Below are 10,712 nucleotides of genomic sequence, written 5' to 3'. Positions count from 1 at the left end.
CTTATTCAGTATACACTGAATGTACAAAATATTAGGGAGATCTTCCTGATACTGAGTTGCAGCCCCTTCTGAACAATCCACATCTCAGTTGTCTCAAAGCTTAAAACTCCTTCTCTAACTCTAATTCTCCTCCTTTGTGATTGGTATATATATTTAATAGGGGAAATCAATAAGGGTTAATGCGTTTTACCTGGATTCACCTCATCAGTGTACTTCATGAAATGAGGAAGCGTCCCTAATATTTTATTCATTCAGTTTTTTATCCCTTCACCTGTCTGAAGGGCCCCCTCTTGTTTGGCCCCCCCTGCAAGTTTTCCCCCTTTTTCCCTCACTGGTGGCGCCTGAGATACAGTTTTTTTTATAATTCCACTTCAATCTGATATTTAGAGGGCATGATGACCCAAGGGTGTAGGTTTGATTTGGAAAGTGGTAGGGACACAAATTGGTGGAGGGTCTTGTCTTGGGGTCTACTTTTTTCTACTTGGTATTTATTGTACTCTTGAACACAATAAATGTTGGACAATTACCAGTACAAACACCATGTTAAAACTGAATTCTTACCTGGTTTCTGCTCTGCTCTCTCCCTGCCTGGTGCTCTCTTTCTCTCTCTCTCTCTCTCTCTGATGCCTGCATTGACAACCATTTTGTCATACTCTGACAACTTTTTTGTTTAGATTTGTTCAGTCACAGGGATATGCTGTATGAGATAACATTACAGTTCACAGTCTGAACTTACCTGTCAACCAGTTTCTCCTCTCCCTGCCTGGCTTGGGCTGTCTCTCTCTGTCTCCTCTCTCTCTCTGATGTGATACCTGTATTGACAACCACTAAGTTATACTCTTTTGTTATGTTTTTGTACATCATGGCATACTCTGTTTTGATAATATCACAGCTTACCTGGTCACCTCTCTCCCTGCCTTTCCTGGGCTCTCTATCTCTTCTTTCTCTCCGACTCCTCAATTAACAACGAAGCTACAATGAAAAGAGATGTAAGTCCTTATTTGCTATGAAGGGAACTGATAATTTGCAATACAACATTAACGTTACATGTTAAGCTAAATGGCCTGTCGTGTGTTTACTAGCAAACATATTTACTGATATAACGTTTGGCTAGAAAGTTATAGCAAGTAAGGTAACGTTACTTGTCAGCCATGTATTTAACATTAGCTAACGTTACTTAACGTTACTTTCGTCAGGGCGCTTATGTCGCTGTTTCTTTTCATCCCCGTTCAGACTGCTGAAAAGTGTGAGGGAAATTACAGCCTGTAATATTATTGTTGAAACTGAAATCTAAAAACTTATGGTTCTCGAAAAGTAATGACATTACTGTAACGGCAGCCAACACTAGTCCTGACCATGATGCAACTAGCCGGAGTGGCCTCACGATGTCGCTGTGATTTATTGGCAGTTGCTTGAATTTAGCTGGAGGACGCGAGCGACACCCCGAGGTCTTTCTGGGTACTGCACACCCCAGAGTTGCGAAAGAGTCGAAGTCCAAAATCCGATTATCGTCTCCATGGTCGGAAATCACGCGAATGAAACACACACACACACATATCGTAGCTGTCCCTCTCCGTCCAGTCCGGCATGGATTTTATGACAGATCGTGATCTGCAGCAGGTGAGCATCAAATTAAAAATATGCACTCCTAAACTAACACGTAAACCACGGTATACGCTGTGTTGTACGATCCCGTAGTAAACGGTTTGGGGTGTGCTGGGACTAATGACAAACCACTATAATACTCTGATATATAGTGCGTCTACACCCTATAGTGTGTGGCACTCAGTGATGAGTGTATAGTCACGTTATCGTTGGCTACTTAATAGTTTTACATTGTCTCTGTTATTAGTAATATTCCTGCGGGTTAGTTTATAGTTTAGCAGCTTAGTTTATAGCGTTTCTGTGATATTTATATAGCATCCTCCTTAAGTTTGTAGGACTAATCGGACCTATTAGCCTAGTTCTGTTTCATAAAGGAATGCTTGAACGTATGCACATTACTGTGTCTCATTACATAACGTGCTGCAGCCAGAAGGGTCTTGTTCACTGTGAAGCACAACACCAAATGCAGTTAATAATGTCATCTCGTTTATCCTCCTAAGTAACTAAAGCACGAGGCCTAACTATGCCTTCACTTTCTAAAGAGCCTCTGCCATTTGACTCTGAGGATCAACTTCCAGCTTCATGTCCCATATCAGTGTGAAAGGGTGAACCTGACTCAACAGCACTTAACTCCCTGTTGACAGTACGAGCAGGATGGGTATGTGGTTCTGGACGGGCTCCTGACCTCCCAGGAGTGTGACGAGCTGAGGCAGAGGATGGCAGAGATAGTGGAGGGGATGGACGTCCCGGAGCACTGCCGCACCACCTTCTCCACCTACCATGACGAGCAGCTCAAAACACAGGTAGCCCGCAGTGGACCGGGCACTGTCACATGAAAAACATAAAAAAAAAACATTCAAAAGGTTTCATTGGCTGCCTCACAGTTTTATTCCACATTATTTTTCACTCATGCTTGCCATTGTTATGCACTTAAAGATGCAGGTAAGGGTCCCATCTGTTGTGTTTGTCGTGTTCACAGTTGTGTTCAGTCTGTAGGCAGCTGTCTCTCCACCACTTCACAGTACTTGCTTCCCTTCTGGCACAGTAATAGCAAACTTATGTCAACAGTCTAGTCAGCGACAGTCGAGTCTGTCTCTCCCCTCTGCAGTGCAATCATTCCCCGGTGGATCAGGTGACTGACATGAACCTTTTGATCCCCAGGGGAATGCTGACTATTTCATCACCAGCGGAGATAAGATCCGCTTCTTCTTTGAGAAAGGAGTTTTCGACGACAAAGGTGAGCTCCGCGTAATGTTGCTCTGTCGATTACTTTCGTTAAAGGTGAAATGTCAAAACGAGATGGGTAAAGCATCGCTCCACTTGCAGGAGAATTCATCGTGCCGAGAGACCGCTCGCTGAATAAAGTTGGACATGGTGAGGAAGCAAGACATTGAGCAGAACGTTTAACAAAGGCTCTCCAAAGGACCCAGTGTAACTCTGCTCTGTTTCTTTTAGCACTCCATGCCCATGAGCCTTTGTACAAAAAGATTACACATTCACCCAAGATTCAGGTGGGTTAGCTGTTAATCATATCAGAGAACAGACGTCCTGCGTCAGATAACCAGAACTCACACCAAATGTACATGTTTTCACAGGGTATCGCTAAGAAGATGGACCTTAAAAGTCCTGTGATACTGCAAAGCATGTACATTTTTAAGGTAAAGCACACACTCCCTCTCTACTGTATTTCTTTGCCTGTCTTTATACGCTTTTGCTGCACATTTGATCATTCTCAAATATCTGAGAAATGTTTTACAGCGTTAGTTTGTGCAACAACACTGCAGGGTATCGTTTGGGATAAAATGTCATTTTTCTTTCTCTCTGTCTTTCTCTCTTTCAGCAACCAGGGATTGGTGGGGAAGGTAAGAAAGCAACATTGATCCATCACATCCATCAGTTATTGATAATGACGGACATAGTGTTAACCTCAAGGTCTATGGCATTTATCATGTCAAGATACTTTTTTTATAAATACAGCAGGTTGTTGTCTGTTTCTCAGTGACACCACACCAAGACGCCACATTTCTGTACACGGAGCCACTGGGCAGAGTGATGGGGTTGTGGATCGCCCTGGAAGACGCAACTATCAACAACGGCTGCCTGTGGTTTATCCCAGGGTCACAAAACAGTAAACTCACAATACAACAAACCGCTCACTGTTGCTTCACAACTATAGGAAAAAAAGTCTAACAGTACCAAATACTGTATATGGCAATCATCTAGCAAAAAGTTCATTTCCCCCTCATATGCTTCGGTAAGTCAAATTAGAAAGGGAAAAGACAGTTATGTCCTGTTTTAACTATGTTGCTCCTTTTCATAGTTAAGTGTAATGTATAAAAACAGGGGAAAAAAAGGTTCTGGATGGCAAAAAGTTATTGGCCTAGCGCTAGCACATCATATTTAGTGTAATGTACTCTAACTTTTTATTTGATGTTATTTTTTTTAATCCTCCTCTCCTTTCCCCAGGTGGTATCTCTCGGCGTATGGTCCGCACCCCAAAGGGCACGTATCCCCTGACAGACTTCACTGGTAGAGAGCAGACCTACGATGAAGACAAGTTTGTTGCTGCACCTGTTAAAAAGGGTAATTCACAACTCACCAATCTCATTAACGTTAAGGGGGAGCAGGACTGGTGCTTTAGGAGTGAATATTTTCAGGCACTGCGCAAAACTAAGGCTGTGTTGAGGATGTACGTATGTCACGAGGCAAAAGTTTACAATGGGGTCCAGAGACACCCATGCATTTGCAAGGGTGGAAGTAACTAATTACATGTACTCACATTACTGTAATTGAGTTGCTTTTTTGTGTACTTATAGTTTTTGAGTCTTTTTTAAAGTCAGTAATTTTTACTTTTACTTAAGTACGTTTTTACTGAAGCATTGTTCTTCACTACATTTTAAATCACATCCATTACATAGTACAGATTTTGTGGCTCTCCATAAGCACCAGAAACTGAACAATCATAAATTGACAAATTGTGAAGCCATTCACAGTGAACGATGTCGTGGAATTTCTGCTAAAGTTGATGAGAGTGCTAAGTCTCTAAGAAGTCGGGTTAACAAGTTACAACAGTGTGCATTGTCACCCCAGTTCTGAAGGGTGATTTTTCCTCTCTTCCCTTCTGTTCATCTCCTGTTATTGGTTAGTTAAGCATAACAATCATCAAAGCACTTGGAACATTTCAATGCATCGTTGTTAGAGAACAAGACACCTCTGTAAGCTTCAGTTATTTTACTCCTACGTGTGACCTCGGGCCTTATCTGTTAGTGGTCACAGCCTGGTACACGGCATCTCTCAGTTGGCTGAACACACACATAATATTCTTACACTAGAAGGATACATAGTAGTTACACACATATGCATGATATAGGCCTACTTTACTATGAAATTAGTATTTTTTCTCTCGCAACAGTCAGTCAGCAAAGAAGAGGAGAGTAATCTGGCTTTATTTTGTTTGTGCACTTTATTTCATAATTTCTAATTTTTCCAATGAAAAGAATAGAGTTTGAACTCCTCTCATTCTTTTAGAATTGCATGTAAAAGGTCACATATAACAGCGTTCTCTTTTCTAAAAAGTAACTCAGTAACTTTTACTCAGAGTAGATTTTAAATTAGCTACTTTTTATTTTTACTTGAGTAGATTTTTACACCGGTACTTATGTCAGCCAAGTAACAATACTTCTACTTGAGTAGGACATTCTAGTACTCTGTCCACCAGTCATGCACTGAGAGGGAGTTTGTGGCAGACCTCGGTAAAGGATAGGACTCTAAATTATGTCTAAATGTGTATTGTGTGTTACAGAGTAAAGCTGTGTATTTTGACAGTGGTCAGATGCAGTCGATTCACACTTTATTAATCTATTGTGGATCTATCATCTGTCTGTGTTCAGGCGGAGTCGTCCTGATCCACGGGGAGGTCGTGCACCGCAGCGCCCAGAACACCTCCGAGGACTCTCGCCACGTCTACACCTTCCACATCATGGAGTCCCAGGACACCCGCTGGAGCCCTGACAACTGGTGAGAGTGACATCAGCATTATGCGAGTCTGGGTGCTGATTTTCAGGCTAGTCATGTCTTTCCAGCAGACGAATATCACTGTAAGCACTTGTGTGGGTGTGAGAGAAATGAAGTCCCAAGATATTAAGACTCATCGTTTTTCATCTCTCCTCCTCATTTGTTTTTCCATGTTTTTTGACCTGAAAGGTTGCAACCCACAGAAGAGCTCCCTTTCCCGCCCCTCTGCGCTAAATAAAGGACGTGTTTTGATAGAGGCACACTTTCCTGAAGAAGGACCAACATGCATCAGCAGTATTATCCTTAACAAAACTGTTATGTTTTGTGACATAAAGTGAAGTGTCTAGTGACACCGTGCGGCTGTGTAGCCTTATCCAGAATCACCTCGACAGCACATTTCAATCATTCTCATGCTGGTCTGATTCAGTGACAAACTGAAGAATGGCTGGACTTACTGTGTGATGCTGAATAGTGGATTAATGGCTTACTCACATTCCTGATGAATTTGTTAATTTTTTGTGACCTGAGAAATCTTTGATAAACTGTAAAAGAAATATTGATTTGAATAAACATTTTTTTAATTTTGTTGTGTTCAACTCTCCATTGACACTCCACAAAATAACAGGTGCTTAAATCTACTTTTATTGAGGTTCTCCTGATCAACACTGTCATCAAGTACAGGATTATTCCTTTTCAACATCAGTTTTCATGTTTGTGTGGCAGACTCATATTTTCAGTTTACTCAATCTGTTCAAATATTGACCAACACAGACAGCAGTGATCATTTCTATGGTCAAGTGCGTGCATTTTAAGACATTTGGTAGATGACAAACTTTTATTTATTATTTTTTTTATAAACCACAACACGCAAAACCCAAATCTTGTTTATGTTACAAATAAAGAACCTTGGAAACTTAAACACAGATTTCTCAGACACTTTGAGATGGCAAAGGATTGCTCATGCTTGTATAAACCAAAGTCCAATCACTCAGTCAGTCACACAGGTGCCTCTTCTCAATCTATAAATGAGTATTAAACAAATTACTTAAAATAGGAGGAGTATCTTTCTTTCACTTGAATGAAATTCAAACATTTAAGCATAAAAGTCTTTAATGATGCACTCAACATGCAATACTAGGTTTTCAGGAAAATGTAGGGATGACGGCAAAAACAACATACTGGTAAGACCATGCTAATAAATTGTCATTACAACTTAAAAAAAAACCCACCAAGAACTTTTACAGATAAAGAACAAAAAAAACAACGTTTCAGGTAATAAATATGGCATCCTCGTCTCAGAATGCATAACATGATTGTGAGATTAAGCCTGGTAACTGTTGAGGATATTTCTGTAAAACAAATATTAAATAATAATTTGGCTTTTGCTAAACAAGTTTGCCATAAAGGAAGGGACAAATTAGGCTTATGTTCATTAATTTGGCCTAAAGCATTTCTTCAGAGTCCAAACAAATGTGGGATTCCAAGGCTCAGTATCATGAGGAAATGTCTCAATGTATAGGTTTGCTACTATAGTTTGAGGGTCCCGTCAAACCACAGAAATATTAAGCAAAAGAAGTGATTTTACCGAACAAAAATATACTGTAGGATAACTCTGCATACAAGTTACAGTACAGGATTTCACATTAGTGTCATGCAGGAGCATAATGAGTTGCTGCCCTATCGAAGTATTAACCCGCCCACAACTAGTTGTGAGGGGCTTCTTGACAAATACCATGCTTTCAACTACAGTATCTACAATACTAGGTAATGTGAGATAGAAAATATACTTCTTAAGGCAAATATGTTCAGCGGTAAGTCCTTCACATTGCCGTGAGAGAGGCAAAAACAATATTTTAACATAATCAAATTAAATGATTGATTAAAAAAACATATCAAGAAGCTCACTTTAAATAATGTTCTTCAAAGGCTTTACAAAGGCATATATCCATTTGCAAAAAACGGGACAAGATAGAAAAAAACCCCACTGATGATCAAAATGTGCCATTTTAGCAGCGTCTGTACCATCCATTAAGTCCATGGTTCTTAATGTGTGGAAAGGACATTTTTCCACTTTGCTAAACTCCATCTCCCGATACATAATTCAGGAGTTGTTGGTGTCAGTGCTCGAGTACCGCAGAGACAGAACTGTGACCCACAAAGAAACCTCACACCTCCGCTACAGACAGAGCTCAAAGAATAATATTTATCTACTCCTCTTCACATTTCTCAGCAACATATGTTGAAACGGTCGTCTCATTCCTAAGCAACTGATATTGAAATGGTTTGTGATCTGAACAGAACAGACTCTAATGTCATGCTAACAGCACATCTGCAGCCATCAAGAGCAGAATTTTTAGTGCCACCTTGCTTTGTTCTCATTATTAAATCAAGCTACTTAATAATTACCCAGCTTGATTCAGTTGTCATCGCTCCATCTCCTTCTTGTGCTAGACACAGTAACTCCCCTTGTTGCTCAACTCAACATTTTCTTAGCGAGGGAGAGGTCCATTGATTCCTAAAGGGTTCTACGATTTCTACTATCATATTTTTCTTTTTTTTCCACTTTCACCATTCCTTCCATCCCCCAGCAAGAGCTGAGGACAGGGCGAAGGGGTCTGCCGGCCCCTGTTTTTGTTTTGCACCATCTGTCCAGTCCAGTTAAAGCAACAGCAGGATGAAGAGGTAGAGTGGGAGGAGGAGGTTGTCTATTTGGGAGGTGTAGGCCTCCAGCATGGCCACCAGCGTGATAGAGCCAACAATCCAAGAGTAGGTGGAGTTCAGATTAATGCTCCCATCAAAGATGAGGAACATCGCCACAGCAATGATCTGGGCGAACACGGATGTCGCAGTCCCCTCCATGGTTTTCTTCGTGCCCGGCCAGCGAATCTCCCCCATGGTGCTGCCGAACACGGACGCCACGGTGTCCCCGACCCCCACGGCCAGCACACCCGCGTAAGGCACCAGGCCGCCCGCACCGGGAAGTATCCCCTTCGGAGCGCAGGGTCCAGGGAACAGCCATATGGGCAGAGACATGCCCAGCAGCAGGTAGATGTGGGTCAGGATGAGAGGCCCAGAGTCCCGCTCATCCAGGAACAAGGTGAGCAGCTGCCTAAGGAGCTGTCCCAGTGGCCGGATACGGAAGTACCGCACATACTCCAACAGCAAGAAAACTGCCAGGCAGCCCACAGACGCCACGTGGAGCAGCTGCCGGTCGTACACCAGCCCCGGGACATAGGTGGCCACCACAATCAGATGGAAATACTTCCTGACAACGGTCGAGGCCTGGTGCTTCTTCGAACCAGACTGGCGCTGGTAGTTCTGGTGCAACACAACACAGGTGGCCACGCTAGCCAGGAGCACCCAGTACCCCAGCAAGTAGAGTCTTCTCTCATTTAATGTGACAAAGTCCAGCAGCCACATGATGGGGTGTCGGCCAATGAACAGGGAGAGCCACGGCATGAGGATTCCCAGACCCAGAACGGCTGTCATCATGTGGAAGAAGAGCGAGGACACCCAGGTCTCGGACTCCATGAAGCAGAAGAGTAGGGCAAAGAAAACCCCCAGCAACAGAGAGCCCACCACTACCACTGGAAGGAAGTAGTTCACCGGGTCACCTTTGACCTCTGCCAGGCTCAGGGAGCGCTTGATGAGCTGGTTGACGATGAAACTGATTCCTCCAACGATGAGGAGCGCCTCTCCAGGAGTGAAGCAGCGCGGCAGCAGGTAGAGCACAATCAGGCTGAGATAGACGAAGATCAGCAGTACCTCTAAGACCTCGATGACCTCGGACACGGTCAGCGTCTGTTTGGTTGAATAGAGGATCGCGCTGCCTGCCATGCCTGCGATCACGCAGGTGTTTGTGGGCACCGGCCTCGTGATGCCCAGCGCAATAAGGGACAGAAAGAGAGCCAGCATCATGCCTGTGACGGTGATCACCATGGAGAAGCGTTCAAAGTAGACATTCCCTGAGGCAGAGCACTTCTCTCGTAGCACTAGGCCCAGCAAGGGCATCACCATGGAGGCCGGGACGATGCCGCTGTTCGCCGACGGACGGAACTGAAACACGGCGCCACCCGACCTGAGCAGGCGGTCCCATTTGTGCTGCACGTAGAAAGCCTGGATGACGAGGGCTATGCTGCACCAGGAGTGCTGGTTCCAGACCGCCATGTGGACACACAGGACCACCGCCAAAACTACAGTAGACTCCACTAACACCGGGTTGATCTGCATGGCTGCAGGGTGGAGACAGGCAGGGAGGGAGGAGGGGCGATCTGAACAGATGCTCTGAAACAATGAATGCTGTCTTCTGTCAGTTCCTCTCTCTAGCGCACATCATCATGTGTCAGGCACTCTTCACTCACCGCAGAAGTCTTGATCTGTTAAAAGAAAAATTAAAACGACACAATTAGTCATGTTAGCATTCTGAGCGGAAATGTATGAATCACCACAAAAAAATTACAATATACCAATTTGTGAAGATTATTCTATATATTTACCTAAGTAATTACACTATTCTAAATTACTGAATTTAGTATTGTGACTATTTGTTCTGGAGGCACTGTAATATGTCCATGAGTCATCATGGCTTATCCTAACACTGAACTTTGGTCTACTATCATGCTTTCTGTCATGAACTATGGCCACACTGAACATTCACCCAGTCAGTGTGCAAACCACAAAACTGTCTGGCAGATGAATGACACCCCAAGAGAAATGCCTGCTCTTTCCTCAGCCTTAGTTGCAACCTTTTGTTCTTGTGACGCGAGGTGGGGGTGGAGGAGGAGGTTGGACTGACTTTCAAGCCAAATTACCACTGGAGATGACATTATAGCGCCCGGTCATCATATCTGACGAATGTGATGAAAAGAAAAACGTCTACGCTCATTTTGGATTTACCACATCCATGCTAACGCAGCCCACCGGGGCCGGCTAGCTGTCACTGAAGTGAGAAATGCAGCCAAGCCAAGGATGCTGCAACCCCGGCCAGCTTCTAGCTAACAGCAAAATGCAGCTGACTCTACCGAGTTAGCATAGCGCTACAGAGTACTAAACTACTGCCGGAGGGAAGATTAAATTAATGTCGAGCAATGCGA

At 43.4% G+C, this 10,712-nt stretch overlaps 2 protein-coding genes across 3 annotated transcripts; one reads left to right on the top strand and one right to left on the bottom strand.

Moving 5' to 3' along the window:
• Positions 1–1,481: 1,481 nt before the first annotated feature.
• On the top strand, positions 1,482–6,204 carry phyhd1 (phytanoyl-CoA dioxygenase domain containing 1). Of its 2 annotated transcripts, XM_071515325.1 has the most exons (11): positions 1,482–1,620; positions 2,250–2,408; positions 2,767–2,842; positions 2,932–2,979; positions 3,061–3,116; positions 3,201–3,263; positions 3,446–3,467; positions 3,605–3,733; positions 4,072–4,188; positions 5,496–5,622; positions 5,809–6,204. In XM_071515325.1, the coding sequence occupies exons 1-11, from the start codon at positions 1,588–1,590 to the stop codon at positions 5,855–5,857; spliced, it is 879 nt and encodes a 292-aa protein (XP_071371426.1). In that variant the 5' UTR covers positions 1,482–1,587; the 3' UTR covers positions 5,858–6,204. The 2 variants fall into 2 exon arrangements, with proteins under 2 accessions (XP_071371426.1, XP_071371427.1); XM_071515326.1 differs by lacking the exon at positions 2,250–2,408 and having other exon boundaries at positions 1,557–1,620.
• A 107-nt stretch (positions 6,205–6,311) lies between these two features.
• dolk (dolichol kinase) lies at positions 6,312–9,849 on the bottom strand. The gene has a single exon (XM_071515327.1). The coding sequence runs from the start codon at positions 9,847–9,849 to the stop codon at positions 8,278–8,280; it is 1,572 nt and encodes a 523-aa protein (XP_071371428.1). The 3' UTR covers positions 6,312–8,277.
• Between the last annotated feature and the right edge of the window lie 863 nt (positions 9,850–10,712).

Source organism: Centroberyx affinis, unplaced genomic scaffold (assembly GCF_046629955.1).
Source record: "Centroberyx affinis isolate AG114_WGS23_722 - 3 ecotype Tasmania unplaced genomic scaffold, CSIRO-AGI_Caff_v1 ptg000338l_1, whole genome shotgun sequence".
NCBI classification, from domain to species: Eukaryota; Metazoa; Chordata; class Actinopteri; order Beryciformes; family Berycidae; genus Centroberyx; species Centroberyx affinis.
Note: the sequence above shows the minus strand (reverse complement) of the source record. Positions and strands in the feature narration are given on the sequence as shown.